At 40.8% G+C, this 18,167-nt stretch overlaps 1 protein-coding gene across 16 annotated transcripts in view; it reads right to left on the bottom strand.

Moving 5' to 3' along the window:
- The window catches only part of MYLK (myosin light chain kinase), a 191,623-nt gene that overhangs the window by 8,202 nt on the left and 165,254 nt on the right, over positions 1 to 18,167 (bottom strand). For 12 of the 16 annotated variants that reach the window (XM_083404939.1, XM_083404944.1, XM_083404929.1 and 9 more), the window contains 8 exons: positions 14,909 to 15,211; positions 12,420 to 12,461; positions 12,240 to 12,333; positions 10,035 to 10,238; positions 6,415 to 6,632; positions 5,152 to 5,275; positions 2,590 to 2,742; positions 186 to 309 (listed from right to left, as the gene is read on the bottom strand). In XM_083404939.1, the coding sequence (XP_083261065.1) occupies positions 186 to 309; positions 2,590 to 2,742; positions 5,152 to 5,275; positions 6,415 to 6,632; positions 10,035 to 10,238; positions 12,240 to 12,333; positions 12,420 to 12,461; positions 14,909 to 15,211 (1,262 nt within the window). The remainder of the gene's footprint in view (positions 1 to 185; positions 310 to 2,589; positions 2,743 to 5,151; positions 5,276 to 6,414; positions 6,633 to 10,034; positions 10,239 to 12,239; positions 12,334 to 12,419; positions 12,462 to 14,908; positions 15,212 to 18,167) is intronic. The other 4 variants (XM_083404931.1, XM_083404942.1, XM_083404941.1 and 1 more) reach the window with 1 other exon arrangement.

Genomic DNA, 18,167 nt, shown 5'->3' with positions numbered 1-18,167 from the left:
AGGACATGGGTTAGGAAAAGGGTAACTGAAAATCTACCTCTCCCATCTTCCAACATGTTCCCTGCAAAATATGTATGTTCTTCATAACAAAAGGCCCTTTATTCCCACATCGTTCCCCACATCATGAACTTTAGAAATGGAAGGTATGGGGGACCTGCAGCCCACTTTTCTCTCCACGATATTACCTGCCATTTTCTTCTAGCCATGTACTTTTTCATTCTATCTTTCGATAGTTTTTTGGCTTCCATGGTTTTGGTGTCCTTTTGCAGCCAAGGATGCTGAAGGCATTGGGAGCAATCTAACCGGTCCCTGTGAGTTTAGAGAAAACAAAGTCAGGGTTGCAATGAACTTGCTATTGTATTAACATACAATTGAGCTCTCTATATTTTTTTCATGAACAGCGTGGATCATTCGATTATCTCCTATAAGTAGTTGCCTCTGAGTCCAAGCCCCTCCCCGCAGAAAAGGGTGTCTTGCTGGCTGCGGAGAGGAGGACAACGAAGAGGAGTGGCCGCCACCACAATGCGAATGTGTGACATCACTTGCGCATGCCTGCATGTGGTGGATGTGACCTCAAACGCACCATGTGCAATGTTGCGTCCATTTTTGGAGGAGCCCGCATTACGGTAGCAAGCACCCACAATCCTGAGGGCAAGATAGTGCCTCTGTTAGGCATACCTTCATTGATGAGAAAACAACCTTCCCTTAAATTAGCTTGGGTTGTTTGTTACTCGTGTGAGTGCCTGATTGATTGCTCACTCTTTCCTACCCCAGCCTGATCAGTCCTTGACCCAGGAGTCAAATCCCTGGATGAAAGAATTATTCTTGCTCAACTGTGTGACTCTATACTTTTAGAACAAACTGGAACTCATCGTTCAAGGACACAGCATACTACCAGGTGTAGCATCCTTTCAACACCCTTCTCTGTTGAGATTGGCACATACTGTCAAGAGGATGAAGGCACACTTATCCAGAAGTACCAATTGCAGAAACATTTGGCATAAAAATCACATTTAACCTACGGATACCTGTAGGCTAGGGACGTGGGTGGCGCTGTGGGTTAAACCACAGAGCCTAGGACTTGCTGATCAGGAGGTAGGTGATTCAAATCCCCGCAACGGTGTGAGCTCCCGTTGCTCGGTCCCTGCTACTGCCAACCTAGCAGTTCGAAAGCACGTCAAAGTGTAAGTAGATAAATAGGTACCGTTCCGGCGGGAAGGTAAACGGCGTTTCTGTGTGCTGCTCTGGTTTGCCAGAAGCGGCTTAGTAATGCTGGCTACATGACCTGGAAGCTGTACACCGGCTCCCTCGGCCAATAAAGCGAGATGAGCACCGTAACACCAGTCGGCCACGACTGGACCTAATGGTCAGGGGTCCCTTTACCTTTTTTACCTGTAGGCTGCCAATCTGCCACTGCGTACCTGCATATAAGGCCCCATACAGCTCAGAGCCAGGTTACTTGAGAGACCTTATACACTAGCAGATAGCTGCACTCTGCAGGAGAGTTTCTCCTGAAAGTTCCAAAGATCACACAAGCCCACACTGCAGTCACTCAGAGCAGGGCTTTTAGTGTGGATGCCCATTCTATGGAATAGCATACCTGGTGAGATAAGACAGGCGCGCACTATCTGCACTTTCCAGAAACAGCTGAAAACGTTTGTTCCACAGGCTTTCCCAATGGCATTTACCATGAGTGTCTACTTTGTATGGTTTGTCTTTAAATGTATTTGATAGTCTATTGCGTTTGCAACTGTTTTTAATCACCTTTAGTGTAAATTGCTGTGAGATGGTTGTTTAGAAGGCAATTAATAAATCAATAAAAGAAAGAAAGAAAGGAAGGAAGGAAGATACTCCCATCACACACTGGGATCAGCATTTTCTCGCCGGAGTGGGCACATTCATCTAACAGTATAAGGAGTATCAAGAATAACTTAGGTATCATTCACACATGACCTAATGGTTGCCTTAAAATAGTATGCACATAAACAGTATGCTTATTGAAATAGAAATTCTGATGAATTAGCAACATGAATAGATGTATTCAATTACACAAAGCTACATGTTCTTCTTTAGTGACAGAGCAGCAGTGCTCATTATATTGCATATAACATACTCCTTCAGATAAACTTGATTATCTCTGTAAACTTTATATGCTAGTAAATTGGCAACATGGATTATTACTATTTATAGGAGATTATTTAAAGCCACTGTAACTTTATATTTTAAAATGTGGTTTCACAGTAGCCATTCATATATACTTTTGCAGAATTTGGGGCTTGAATTTGTTTAAATATGAAAATGGCATACAGTACCTCTCCCAAAAGCATATATAGTACATATTTTGCCTATTGGATTACTAGTATATCAACTTTGGCACGGATAAAGAGAAAAGACTAGACAAGCACTCAAGTGAGGCTCTTCCACAAATTTTGTCAACATTGATTCAATGATGGTTCTTCAGCATAGGAACATACAGATAGCAGAACTGTTATAATATTGAGGCTTCTATGCAATTATCCTCACAAGTTCATGAGAGGCAATCATGTCAACAAAGGAACATGAAAGGAATTGCACATAAGGTATATTTACTTCATATCTTTCTTTAGAAGGCTGCTGATAAAATCCTTGGCGTCATCTGAGATCTCATCAAAAGCTTCGTCATCAAAATCCCAGGTGGCTGAGGTAACATTGGCTAAAGTTTCATTGTCATTGTCTCCCATGAAAGGGGAAAGTCCACTGACCCTGAGGTTTAAAAGAACAAGAGCATTTCAAAATTATCGAAGTTTTGAGTTTAAAACCCTATGAGGAACACACATATTTATTATCTGCAAATCTATACATCCAACAGTTATATGTACACAAAGGTAAACACAATGCTTCCAAAATCTCCCTGTAGGCAAGCTGCAGGAAAAACATCACATGTTGGGTTTGAAATCTGTCAACTGCTGAACAAAAATAAGAATTCTATTTTTCACCCACTAGAGGGAACCAAAAAACTATGATGGTCTCTTTTTTTAGTTGTGGATGTTTTCCCTCAACAGAAAGTACTTACTAAGAGCATACACAAAAGCAAGGTATGTCATTACTAGCGATGAAGGGGGAATTTATTTGCTCCAGACCAACCCAATTCAACATTCCCAAATTTGCTTAAAACTATCAGTTGGATTATGTGCTTCTTCATATTTAGTACTATGGTTTTGGCCCCCAAAGGTTTTCAACAAAAACATGTATTGTACAGTTATGTCAGAATTTTAGGGGGAAATTTATTTAACTGCATTGAGCAATGTGTATTTTACAATAAATGCATACAACTTACATGTGGATTTTTCATGCTTTTTATATATGAAGTCTGCAAAGAATGGAACAGAATGGGCCTATGATTGAGCACCAGCAAAACTGACACAGAATAAAGGTAAAGGTAAAGAAGCCCTGGACGGTTAAGTCCAGTCAAAGGCGACTATGCGGTGTGGTGCTCATCTCACTTTTCAGGCTGAGGGAGTCGACATTTGTCCACAGACAGTTTCTGGGTCATGTGGCCAGCATGACTAAACTTCTTCTGGCACACGGAGGACCGTGATGAGTGCCAGAGTGAATGGAGTACATTAAGTGCATTAAGGTAGCCAATCCATCACAAGACATTCCTGTGTCAAGCCAATGCATATTCTGAGGATTAGTGTTCATCCACAATCAAAGCACATCAATGCTGATTCTGTCTTGTGATGATACAAACCTGACTGTCAACATTTAAGGTGGTTTCAAATGCAGTGGTGTGTTATGTGGGTCTCAGGAAATATGAAATCCAAAACTGGTTTAAAAATACTTCCAGGAAAAGCAAGTATTTATTTCTCTAATTGGGAAGTGGAAGAACAGGAAGTGCATGAGGGGAGATTGCTGGAACTTTTAATGAAGTTTATCCCTAAAACATTTCCATCTTTATCACAGATCTTCATGCCCCAGTGCTCTGATCTCAGCTTTAAATAATAGCCATGTAAAGCAATAATGGAACAAAATTTTGACAAATTATGGAAACAATTTCCTTTCTGCAGTACTGAAGTCAGAGTGACAAAGATGAGCTGTGTCTGCTTCGGAGAAATTATTTGGGGTTGAAGCTATACAGTTACTATTACAACTAACACTGAGATGTTTACTGGAAAGATTTTTTCCAGCTACTTAGATCAGGCATCTTCTTGGCAACATAACCTTAGGCATAGTTAAGTTTCTAGAAGCATCCAGGGCCAGAACAAAGCTGTGTTTCCCTTGCAAAAATACTACGGTAAATCTGAATAAGCTACTCTAGCATTAGGATTGCAGCAACCCCAAAAAGATGTTTTTCACTGCAGCTGGCTGTTAACCAGAAGGTGGGAGGTTCAAGCCCACCCAGCGACAGCTGTGGACAGGATTCCTGCATAGCAGGGGGTTGGATTAGATGACTCTTGGGGTCCCTTCCAATTCTACAATTCCATGATTCACTGCCCTAACATTGGCTCTGTAGGTAAGCAGGAAACCAAGAGAGAGTGCATGGCAAGCCCAAGACATTTTGCTGCCTGACACAATGGTCTCTTGATGTTTGTTTTTAATTTATTTTTGCTTTTAACTGGTTTTTAACCTTTTATGACTTTCTCCTTTGTTTTTTTGTTTTTATATTGTTGTAAAAATTACTGTGATATATTTTTACAATGCAGTGGTAAGATGAATCAAGAAAAGTACTTGTCTAAATGACACTGGACAAAGTAATTTGGCTATTGGATTGCTAGGGATTTTTATTACTTTATTCTTTTATTATTACTATACAATATTTTTACAAAAATCTCACAGTGGTCAATTGCAGCTACTGGTAGCTGAATGCCAGGAAGCAACTGTGGAATTTGCTAATGAATATATCTGTGGAATAAGTTGAGAAACCATTAGCATAATTAAGAGAATATATAACATTCCCATAACGTAGCTAGAGTATTAACACACCAATAGGTGACTCTGAAGAAAGAGCAAGGGTGGGTTGGGGAAAATACTCTAGAATCAAATAACCCTACTGGAATCAAATAACCCTACTGTTGCAGCATATAGGCATGGGAATGCAGGTAACAAACATAGGAAATAAGTATCAGTGAGATTGAGAAATGGTCAAGATTTGGCCCAGCAGCAAGTACTCACAAGATGTAGCAGATGACTCCTATGCTCCACATGTCTGTAGCATACCCAATAGGCTCATAGTTTATCACTTCTGGAGCCACAAACTCTGGTGTCCCAAAGAGGACTTTAAGAGAACCTGCACTTTCTGTGAAATAGGAAAAAAATGTTATACATATATAAAGCATGGAAGAACATTACTGGATTAGGCCAAATATTCCTCTGGACCATCATCTTGCTTCTCAAAATAACTAATCTGTGAACTGCCCTGAGATTTGCAGGTATAGGATAGTATACAAATTTAACAAATAATAAAAAATAATAATAACCAGGAGAATTCTTCAAGCAGGAGGTATTCTGCTTCAGAATTCTGTGGACAGTGAAACAAAAACTGACACTTATTTATGCTGAACTGTTTTATTATGAGGGCTAGTGTCCCACATTTTTTGCCCAGGACTTGATTGGCGATGTAAATTGGCTGGTGACCAAGACAGAGCCATGTATTTTATTACCATCTGCATATGGTAAAATTGGTAAAGGGCCCTGGCCCTTTCAGTGCACTGTGCAGAACAAATCAATTTCTGAAAATGCTTTTTTAAAAAGAAATGCTTGAAGAAGACACCCCACATGAGGCGAAAGCATCACAATCCCCACATACAAGTTCTAAACATACCAAAAAAGGTCAGGAAAAATATCCTGCTATATCTTTGGCATGTCCTGGCAAAACAGGACAACTAATTCTCTGTAGAAATTGACCACAAAAGGATCACTGATCTTAACTCATTTAAATGACATCAAAGCATAGAAGCTTAGCTGCACTGGTTTCCCCCCTCCTTTTTTTAATTGGTGAAAATGCAATGAAAAGGCACATAAAGCTTTAAAATCAGAGAGCAAAGGCTGGCAGGCTTCTCTCAGTTATTGTCCTATGGGATGTAAGAGGAGGGTAGGCTGGGAAATATATAAAACGGGTTCCAGTTTCCATATTTAATGAACCATACTTAGCAAAACAATAGCAATAGTCCACAGTGTGGACTAAGGCTTTCACATGGGCTCTTCCAACTTTTTGGAACCTCTGGGATATGATCACTGTGTGCCTGGGGAAAGGAAATGTACATACGAAGTGCCCATCACTGCAGACTTGACTCCAAGGCTGCCTCAAACCATACGGAATATGGGAAGATAACAAGTTCTGAATTAAATACAATGCTTGGGTCTTGTGACATCTACACACAATCAAATACCTATCAAATAGGTCTTAGTTATTAAAACAGTTTCAAGAGTTTTTACCTAGCCTTCGTGCAAGCCCAAAGTCAATCAGCTTGATTCTTGTGCCAGTCTTGTTGACACACATAATATTTTCGGGCTTCAAATCCAAATGAACAATGCCCTGCTTATGAATATACTGTACTCCTTCTGAGATCTGTTTCATGTATTTAATGCACTCTCTCTCTGTTAGCTCAAAGTCCTCATCAATGATTCTCTCAAAGAGTTCGCCTCCAGAAACGCTAAAATATAATTCAAAAGAGAAAGATTTTTAAATTAAAATTATTGTTTGGTAAAATTCCATATGAAGACAGTTTGCATGTGGTTTATTCTGGAGGATGAAAATACAGTTGGTGGGGTATGAACCAGTAGAGTGGTTTAATGCAGAACCATTAATATGTCCCCCAACATTCACCCAGTCTTCCCCCCTACTCTCAAACATCAATTATTGGGTCCTTTTTCTGGGAGCCCAGTAAGATGCAATCCCTCTGTGCACTAGAGCAAATTAAAAAAAGGTGGCACAGGTACTTCACTGTGACTTCCACAGGGCCCTGAAATTTGCCCTGCTCAGCTGATTTCAGGAAGCAGCAATGATCTCTCACCTCTTTTCTATTTCTCCCCCGCAGCTCCTCAAGGACCTCCCCCATTGTTAATCTTTCTCCAGTTTCCTGAGCCATTATTCAGTTATTCCTTATCAAAACATTTAACAAAACTTCCAACTCTTTCAAGCAATACATATCAAGCTGGGATAGCTCAGTCGGTAGAGAATGAGACTCTTAATCTCAGAGCTGTGGGTTCAAGTTCCATGCATTGCATGGGGTTGGAGTAGATGGTCCTTGTAGTCTATTCCAACTCTACACTTCTATTATTCTATGAAATCATTTTATATAAACATACACAAGTTCTGTTTCCTTGAGACAGAAATTGGATTCTGACTAGAACTGGGTTTGCTGAACAAAAAATGCTCTCTGTACATGACCATCCACATCAGATGGCATTTGAAACCGGATATAATTTAAAATAAATTCTAAACTCATCTTAATAGATTAATTGAACAGTAAGTTAAGTAAATGAGAAGAGACTTGTATATGGGAAAACACAGTATTTCTAATTTAGGAATTATATTGCCTTTGCTATTAGATGGTGCACACAAGTGTCACAACAGGCATCTTAAGTGTGGGATTGCCTCTTAAAATGATGCTTACCACCTCCAGTTTTTATAAGCGCATATTAAAAACAGATACTTTTAGAAAAGTAATAGGATGCCTGATTAATCACTACACCTCTTCAGTTGATTAATTTTTTCTAAATGGATTAATACAATCAATTAGTTATACCCCTACTTTAGATTTCCTACTGTAGCAGAAGAAAAGGCTCCCTCAGCCTGAAAGTGAGAAGAGTGCCACAACCCCATAGTTGCCTTTGACTGGACTCAACTGTCCAGGGGTCCTTTACCTTTACCTTTTACATATGGAGATTCAAAGGTATAGGAATATTCTACGGCTTTGAAACTGCAGTGCGTGAGAAGCTAATGCAGCTAAACTGCTTATTATTCTTTATAATCATGTACTTTATTCTAATTTCTTTTTGAAGGGGAAAGATTCAGGAGGCAAAATAAATTAATGTTGTGCAAAGCTGTACGGAGTCCAGCAAACTTCATACATTCCCCCTATTTTCCATTAGCACTGCCAGTTCCCAGTTCCACGCTAAGTAGGATTGTTTCTTTTATTTTCTTACCCTATACTGTATAATTTATTTTACCCACTATCACCAACTTGGTCAAGGTTTAAATCTAAAAATAAACAACCATCTTCTGTTCAAGCAATGAAATTGCATAATAAGGATTCCAACTCTGATTCATGTCTTTTTGGGCTGTATTTTTATGCACCCTGTACATATGGCAACAAAGGGAAGGGAATTGCGTGCACCCTTTTGCTTAAAATTATTTTAACAGTTTGCTCCATTGATTTTTTTTAAATGTATTTTTTATTAAAGATTTCTTGGTTTACAAAAGTATGTACAATGTCCTCCCCTTGTTAACAGAGTAAAAGAAACAACAGGAGTGGATCCTTCTGGTCCAACATTTTAGAAAATTAACAAGCTGAGTCACCTCCTCCCAAATATTACTGTCACAAGAAAAAAGGTGATCTAATGAGAAAGATGTGCATATCAAGTTATGCAGCTTAAAAAGGCTATGACATAAAGACTCTGATCCAAAGAGGCCCATAATGTAGAGGATTAGCAGAAAATGGAAAATGCTGGGGTATCATTTAGCAGCAGTAATTCTGCACTGCAGAGGATGTTGGACTTCTGCTCCCATTAGCCCCAGGCAGCATGGCCAATGGTAAGGGATAATGGGAGTTGTACTCTAGCAACATCCCTAATCTACTTAGAATCATAGAATCATAGAGTTGGAATAGACCACAAGGGCCATCAAGTCCAACCCCCTGCCAAGCAGGAAACACCATCAGAGCACTCCTGACATATGGTTGTCAAGTCTCTGCTTAAAGACCTCCAAAGAAGGAGACTCCACCACACTCCTTGGCAGCAAATTCCACTGTTGAACAGCTATTACTGTCAGGAAGTTCTTCCTAATGTTTAGGTGGAATCTTCTTTCTTGTAGTTTGGATCCATTGCTCCGTGTCCGCTTCTCTGGAGCAGCAGAAAACAACCTTTCTCCCTCCTCTATATGACATCCTTTTATATATTTGAACATGGCTATCATATCACCCCTTAACCTCCTCTTCTCCAGGCTAAACATGCCCAGCTCCCTTAGCCGTTCCTCATAAGGCATCGTTTCACACTTGCGACAGATCTGTCCTGTAGACATGCAACATTTCAAATGATCATCTTTAATTATCCTTGCTGCTTGCGCTGCTCCCGGCTGGGACAAATGGATTCATGCTAGCTGGAGGCAGTAAGGAGAGTGAGTATGGGAAGTAGTTGAAAAAGAAGCCTGAAAAACATTGCCAAGGCAAAAACCTCCTTTCAGATTTGGCAGAGAAAGGTTTTGTAGACTGCCTATAGAGAGGAGATTGCAAGGATAAGGAGAGCTTCCAGTATAATACCATCTCCCTCTAGTGTGAATTCCTCCTGGTTGTTGAGGGTGCATGTGTGGTTCCAGAGGGAATTAACTCATGCCATCTTCTTACCATATTGATCACCACTGATATGCAGCCATACTTCGGCAAAATGCAAGATATAAGTATTCCTAGTGGTGGTTCTTAGCAAATTCAAGTTTATCTGATTTTTAAAGGGTGTATCAGTGAAGAACACAATATCTGACTACAGTGGTACCTTGGGTTAAGAACTTAATTCTTTCCAGAGGTCCATTCTTAATCTGAAACTGTTCTTAAACTGAGGTACCACTTTAGCTAATGGGGCCTCCCACTGCCGTTGCGCTGCAGCCACATGATTTCTGTTCTCATCCTGAAACAAAGTTCTTAACCCGAGGTACTATTTCTGGGTTAGCGGTGTCTGTAACCTGAAGTGTCTGTAACTCGAGGTACCACTATAATGAGAAAATTGTGAAGAACAAAGGAAGAAGAACTTGCAGATATGTTAAGAGACCTAGGAGGCCTTCGTTAGATTTTTTAAAAATAACATTGTTATGGGAAAGTAACAATAGTCTAATTTATACTCACAGTTCCAAGACCATGACAATGTTTGCTTTCTCTTCGAAGGCATCTACACACTGAACGAGTTTTGGATGGTGCAAACAGTTCATAATGCTGATTTCTTGCCTTATGTTTTCTTTATCCTTAGCTGAATATGCTTTAAAAAACTTTCCTGCCCAAACTTTTCCAGTTTTCTTCTCAACAAGTCTGAAGACTTGTCCAAATTTCCCCCTGCAAAATACAGAGGAATTTCAATGTCTGAGGGTCAGCACACAACACAGGCTGAAAACATTAGAACATGCTTTTTTGATGTCCTGGAATGATTAATGTGACCTTGAACTCAGAAGATAGGACTTGCTGTGTTTTAGACCAAATGCCCTGAGTCACACACAAACACATATTTTAGGGTGTATGGTGCAATACAGAGGAACATAGGAAGCTGCCTTATACAAAGAAGTGGTGGCTGGTCCATTAGGACAAATGGTGCACTGCCCCACTAAACTCAGTCTGCCCTCAACCAGCCTCCAGCTGCCTGCCTGCTTTTTTTACAACCAATCAAGGGAGTGGCACTGCTTGTTAGTGCTACCCTTGTAAAACTTAGTGGGGAGAATGTTGCGGACAAAAGTAGAAATAGTTGGCTCCACCTTTCTTTGGCTCTGGCTCCATGTTTGGGCTCCCTGCCTTCTGTCCCACTAGCCCCAATGGACATGAGACTCCGTACCAGTAACTCTACAGCTCTGTCTTATCTACTCTTGCAGCAGCTCACTAAGGTCTCAGGAAAGATCTTTCCAATCACCTGCTCCCTGCTCATTCTAAATGAAACACTAGGGACTGAATCTGGGACATTCAGCAAGCAAAGCATGTGGTCTCCCAGTAAGCAATGGTCCCTCCCCATATTACCAAAACTAATTCTAATTCATATGTTGGTTTGATTCTGTGGGAAATCTATTTTATTTATTTACTTGCATTGGGCTATGTCTGGAGAAAGCATTAGAACAGATGTGGGGAACCGGCCCTCCATACACCTCCCATATGTTGCTGGACTATAACTCCTATCACCCCCTGGCTATTGGTAATGTTTGCTGCAACTGAAGGGAACTGTAGTTCAGAAACATATGGCAGGCCAAAGGTTTCCTGCACCTAGTTTATAAGATGCCAAATGAGAAACACCTGGGATCTCATTACTTTTAGAGACTACCTTCGCTTGTATGGACCTACCTATGCTCTTAGAAAGTCAACTGAGGTCCTGCTCCATATCAAGTTAAGAGGATTGATATACTGGACAAAACCTTCACAAGTATTGTACCCCAGCTCTGAAGCTCCTTCATTTGGCGCACTAACTATGGCTGTTCTGTTTCAGATTTGTATAGGGAAGTGGGCTAGTTTTGTCCTACAGTGTTTTATTTTAATGGCTTAGATCCAAAGTTGCACGTCTGCAAATGGAAGGGCCTTGGAAGGAGGCAATTTTCAGTGATTTACAACTGGCCTTCACTGAGCAGTATCATCATAGCTCATATATTCTGGGGATTATAACCACTAGCAGCAAGGAATCTCTCCTAAAGGCAAGGCAAAAGGCTTAATCTCATAATCTCTAGTAGTTATAACGAAACCGTAAAAATTGCACAGTGCTGTTCAGTCAAACACAAATTAAATTGGTTTTATATATTTGTAAGCCTTGAGTACTCTCTTCAACACAGGCAATTTTGAAACCATCTAGGAACCGTAAAAGAAAGGAAGAAACTCATTCACAAGGTTAGACTATACCTCGGGTTAAGAACTTAATTCGTTCTGGAGATCTGTTCTTAACCGGAAACTGTTCTGAACCTGAGGTACCACTTTAGTTAATGGGGCCTCCTGCCACTGCCGCACGATTTCTGTTCTCATCCTGAAGCCAAGTTCTTAACCCGAGGTACTATTTCTGGATTAGCAGAGTCTGTAACCTGAAGCATCTGTAACCTGAAGTACCACTGTAGAAGGAACCATCAGTGGTGGAGCCAAAAAAACCAAACTGGAGTGGGGTGGAGTTTAGAATAGCCAAATGGTATTTCTGGGGTGGGGTCATGGACAAGCTATGCCCCGTGTGGTACATTTCTCAGAAAGAAATCATGGTATGTTTCACATTAACACTCCCATCCTAAACGTATTTTCTCTGAAGCGCAGCCACATTGATTTTTATGGAAGTTAACTGTCAAGAAAACATGCTTAGAAGAAAATGCATATTGCTACACTTACGATCCCAGTCTTTCTTCAACATTGTAGGAGTCTGAAACTTTTTGTTCTGTATTGATAGCCACTGTCCGATAGTCAAATTCTGTTTCCTTCTCTTCTAGAAGTTGGCAGGGGAAAAACACATCTGATTACAAGGAGGCCCACACACTGCAAACATAGTATGGTGAAAGAGCAATTTCTTACCATCATCAGATCCTTCAGCTTCTTCTTCTTCTTCTTTGGGACCTATAACCAAATATAAATGTATATGTCTATAAAGAATGCCTTCTCATACCATCTTTATTTCCCCCTTTAAGGATTAAAAGTTGAATTCTGTATGTGAGTTCCTCATTTCTCGACAAGGCTACAGGGATGACATCAGCAACTGGAATGCATGGGCAACTGCCAAGGCCCATTGTTGAATCATGTCCTGCTCCTTTAGTTTATTTAAATTTATTATAACTGTGTTTCCTTTCATGTATATGTGCCACTGCAAAATACAGAATTAGGGAGGCTTAAATGGACATTCTTCCTCCAGTGAAAGAGAGGGGCCATGATAGCATAGGGAAATGGGTACTGCCACCCAGCTGCCACTTTCCGGATTTTCTGCTCCATTCTCTCTTTGAGGGAAAATCTCTACTTCTATTGAGTGCATATAAGAGAGGAGAATTCTGATGATCAGTGTGATGTCCCTCCATTGAAATCCTCAATGAACAGAAGCTGGATAAATCCTATGTGCTTAGGAGCTGACATTAATAATATAATACAGCTCTCAATGATTGCAATGTTATTTTATTCTATTATTTTACTCTAGAATAATATTATGAACTTTTTGTGGTTATGCCGAAGTAAATTAAACCTACAAAGTACTATATATGGAACATACTTAAAAACAGGAAGAGGGAATTGGAACACATAATCCATTCTTCATGAACTGAATGCAAGAAAACTGGGGGAAGGGCCGTCACCTAACTCTCAACTATCTCTCTTTTAAAAACTGAAGCTGAACCTTCCAATGCCATACATGGCTCTTAGGGAAAACCCTATACATCAGTAGCAAGAAATTCACAAGACCCCCTTTAATTCCACTCTTGGAACACGTGGATGTCTGGGATATGACTTGTGCTATATTTGGCCTCTCTTTTACAGAGGTTGTCTTTAGGAATGGAAAACATTAGGGCAAAATAATACATATAGTAACTTTATCGCCTTCAGGGCCTTTCTGTATGAGGAAAGGACTTCCCCTCCCCACAATTTGGCATCTGTAGCAGCACCATGTTTCTTCCTCGCTAATGGAGGCGTGTGAAGGAGGGGTGCAGTGAAAGAGAGACTTGCGGTTCATTTCCTCTCCTTTTTTAACTAGTCCAGCAATCTGTGCTCAGGAAGGCAAGATCAAGAACCTCCAGAAAAGGAGGGGTGAATAGGAAGGCCCGTTAAAATGGCTTGTAGGACAGTTGAAGGAAGAGGTAGCCCTACTAGTGTTAATCTGTTATTGTAAATGGCAGCATGAGTACTGAATAAAACAACTCATAGCATGCACAAGATACCCTTTCTTTCCCTCAAATAATTCTGGTCACTGTAGTTAACCCCTCATAGAGTTACATTTCCCAGAAACCCTTGCCAAACCAAAGAGTCCAGAATTCTTTGAGGGAAAGAATGTGCTTCAAATTTATTTTGAAGGTATAGTGTGCACACAGCCTCTAGATTGGTAGCCATGATAGCCTGTTGCAGTTGATTCTTTGCTGTGATTTCGGACACCTTAAAAGCTATCGTTTTATTGTACCACCAGAGACAATGATGAAATGGCCTAGGAAAGCTTGTGCCACAATGATTTTTAATGTGTGGCCAGTCAGCCTTAGAGCCCCATCTGCAACAGAAGATAATAATTCTGACTCACCTTTACATGATGGTTGTAAGGATAAAAGGGCACCAGAATTACAGAACGGCCTCACAAGAGAAACATGCCTGGCTCAGTCACTATGTCTTCACTCCAAGCTACATGTGGAGTTTGTGGCTGAGCTAGGATCTGAACCAGGAATTTCCAGGTCACAGTTCATGGTTCACCTGCCCTTCTGTACTACACCACTACAGCAACAATAGGATGTCAGAAACTGGGATTCAATTAGAATACATAACTCCAAGACAGAGTGGAATTCAATGTTGTTCAAAACATTGCTGCTTGCCAGATAGAACTATCTCCCTTTTCCTCCCCCTGCCCCACCCTGTGTGTTGTTCTGAGGGTTTTCCTGACTCTCCCAAGCAGATTTGGAGAGGGCATGTGGGGGAGGAGGGAGGGGAAGTCCTGTTATACTAAAAGGACTCGTTGCACTGGCTTCCACTACCACAAGAACTGGTAAATCTGGCCTGCAAGCTTTTTTCCTCTTTTTGGTAAACAGTCTTTCCAAAACGCCGAAGCTGATTATGAAATATTCTCATACATATGCATGCACACTCACTTTTTCAATTCTTTGAATCCTACGTTTTATAAAGCCACCCAGATCTTCTAACCAACTGGACCATGGGGAGATGCAAGAGCATAAATACTCAGTTTTCTTGTGTGTACTATCCAGTCTGGCACCCAGTCTCCAGATTAAGAAGAAAAAGGTGATCGACACATAAAAGCCGCCAAAGTAAAAACCAAATGGTACATACGATCATAATTAAACATAAATTTCAAGTGACAACAAACTTACCTTCTTGCTTGTCTCCCACTTTTACTAGCTCAGATTCATGACTTGGCTCGCTTATCCCATACACGTTAGCAGCTCGCACCCTGAATTTGTATTCCCTGTCAGCCAGCAGGTCCTGGACGTTGTAAGAAGTGCTGCGGCATGTAGTGAGATCAGTCCATTTCTTGTCCGCTGTATTCCAGATTTCCACAGTGTAGGACTGCACTGCACTTCCACCATCATATGAAGAACCGTACCATGAGAGGGTGAGGGAAGAACTCCTTATGTCTGAAGCACAAGGCGTTCCTGCTGGAGGATCAGGTTTATCTACAGATAACGGGGGGAAACACATAAAAATGTGTTATGTGCCGACAAAGACATTCTCCCATTTCTCTCTCTTACAGACAGGCACTGACTCCGCAAGTGGACTCTGAGAACTCCTGCTGATTACCCTGCTTCACATGCTCTATGTGAGAGATGGGAAACTGTGGCCCTCCAAATGTTGTTGAACTCTGATTCCCACAAGCCTCAGTCAACATGGGAGGCATGCTCCCCTACCAACAATCTGGAGGACCACCGCTTCCCCACCCCTGCTTAGTACACATCTTGCAGCCATCATATAGTGCAACAAACACCAGGGTATGGTATGGGTTAAGAATTTATAGCTGGACCTGAAAATTACAGCCTTGTTAGCCTAATCCTTCACCCATCACTAATTTGAACCATGGATCCAACAGCACTATTTGCTACCTGGCCCTTCTCGTTGGTCATCCTGGTTTAGAAGGCAGCAAGAGCCAGTAGCAGAAAGTGTTTTGTCTTCCTGGGTACAGAACTCTTACTGCTATAGGGCTAGCATGCTACATTAATATACATGCTGCATACAGAGATCATGCCGCACTATGCTGCTTAAGTCTGGCTTTTTTAGCCTAGCCAGTGCCAACTTCTGTGTGTAAAGGTACAGAGATTTAAGGTTGCTAGGCAAAAGCTTTTCCCCAAAGCAGACCATACAGGCAACATTGAATACGTTAGCTAAACAGTTGTTGTTGCTATACAAAGGTCTCACCCTGAGAGCAGGAGCCAACATTGTACAACACTGAAATAATGCCAGTATTATGTTTTTAGGAGCCCAGGTACTCAGACACCTAATGTCCTGGAACAATAGTCTACTCTTCGATGATTACTGTAATTCACAACTCACCTACACTGGAACACATTTAATAAGTTTAATGGGAATACTTTAGAATAATTCACTTAACAGATTGTCTTGTTTCTCCTGAGGTACAAAAAGGTATATTTGGCTTTTCTCTAAACAGACTTTGCCAACCTGGTGCCCTTCAACTTCATACATCTCCCATCAGCCCCAATCAGCACATCTTGAGGGCACCGAGTTGGTGAATTCAAAACTAATTCTAACATTGCATATGGATGCTATATGCCTCAGAAGAATCTTTTCTCAGAACTGATCTTAAAAAATAAGGGTCAGAATCCACTGCTTGCCACACAGTCCATTGAGTTCAATGAAATAAACCATTTATGACTGAACCAAAGGGACAACAATAATTATAAAGTTGAAAGACAAAGTAAAAACAGTGAGGAAAGGTAAAAGGAGAGAATATAGACAGTAACTCTGAAGGGGGATAAAAACTGAAGTAGTAGACAGATGCACACTGGAAAGTAATGAGGCAAACACAGGAAAAATAATTTAAGATCAGAACATATCCATTAGTAAAGTATGTGAGCAGTAAAGATCACCCAGAGGTGGTAGGGCAACCTATCATGATGCCAAACTTCCTTTTTGGAAAAACAACAACTAGGAGGTTTTTTCCAAAAACAAAAAAAGATGTTTGCATATTTGTGGGAAAGCCTCTATTTCACTAGTGCTGAACACAACAATCCTAAACATATTTACTAAGTAATGGCTAAGTTGCACAGTCTTGAGCCAATAGCAGCAGTTATTCTTTTTAATTGGACTTGTAACTGCATTGTTATGTGTTGAAATGGCTGTGTAGAAGCTAGCTGCTGCTGGCTGCATGCTATAAACACATCAGTTTTTTGTACATCACCACAACATTACAGCTTTTCTAGCAAAGGTAATTCTGCTTAAAAGAAAAGAAAGAAAATGCAGCAGCTGCTCAGCTCAGTGGATAGCAGCAAGCAGGCCAAGCCAATATAGGATTATTAAAACATGTGGTAGAGGTTTATCAATGTCTACTAGTGATGGCAATGCCCAAGTTCAGAAGAAGTATATCACAAAGCAGAATTGAACAGAGGTGGACTCTCCTTCCTTGTGAGATTTTAAGCAGAGGTTGGATGGCCACGGGGTTGGACTAGTTGACCCTTGGGATCCCTTCCAACTCTATAATTCTATGATTCTATGTTCTTATGTGTAGTGATCAGGTGGGATTGCTATGAGGAATTATAACAAAAATAGAGTAAGTCATCTGTGTCAGCAGTGAAAGCATTGCGTTGACTGGGTTTACACTATTTGGATATGATTTTTGATCAATCCACACCTCTGCATCCCTGTTCCATTTCTTTTTCTTCACAAGTCAGTACCCACTTAGACAGGCAGGCATCCTGGGTCATCAAAGACAGTGGGCAGTTTCTTTGATGTAGCTTTTCTGATATGTTAATCCCAGGATGTTAATCATAGGGCCAGGAAACAGATCTCACATGAAGGTGATAATGATCGCTGTCCTCCTGGCCATCCTTCTTATCATGTATATTTCTTGTTTATCACCTCCAGGGTTGCCAAATGCTCTCCTTTGTAGTTCTGTTCTTTGTTTACCCCAGAAATCTGTGTGCTTAATTAGTTTTGGCTGTTTAACTTTCTCCCCACGTAGGGTTTGTTGAAATGCTTAGAAGAAATCTGATTGGTTCTTATAAACACTCTGTAAAAAGTTCTTTTGTGAATAAAACGACCTGGGCTGAGGGGCTGGAGGGAGAGAGAGACTATTATACGCACCCTTCCCAGAGTCTTGCTGGTTCAAGCCTCTGTGTGTATTCTTATTAATCAGAGTTCAATCCTTCCTTTACTTTGAGAACACTTTTGTAACACCAGCTGTTGGGAGCAACAACAATGCAGGGCTATTGACTTTATAACCTGCTTGTGGGTTTCGTAACCTGCTTGTGCCACTGTGGGAAGCAGAATGCTCGACTTGATGGCCCATTTGTTTGATCCAGCACTCTGGCTATTGTGCTCTTATGACGTCAGTGGAACTGGCTCCCAATACAGCTGGTGCATATTGATGTCAAAACAGACAGGTTATGTTATTGTTAAGTA

The sequence above is a fragment of the Podarcis tiliguerta genome, assembly GCF_965153285.1.
Source record: "Podarcis tiliguerta genome assembly, chromosome: 1".
In the NCBI taxonomy this organism is placed as follows: domain Eukaryota; kingdom Metazoa; phylum Chordata; class Lepidosauria; order Squamata; family Lacertidae; genus Podarcis; species Podarcis tiliguerta.
The sequence above is the reverse complement of the archived record's forward strand: the minus strand, read 5'-3'. Positions and strand labels throughout refer to the sequence as shown.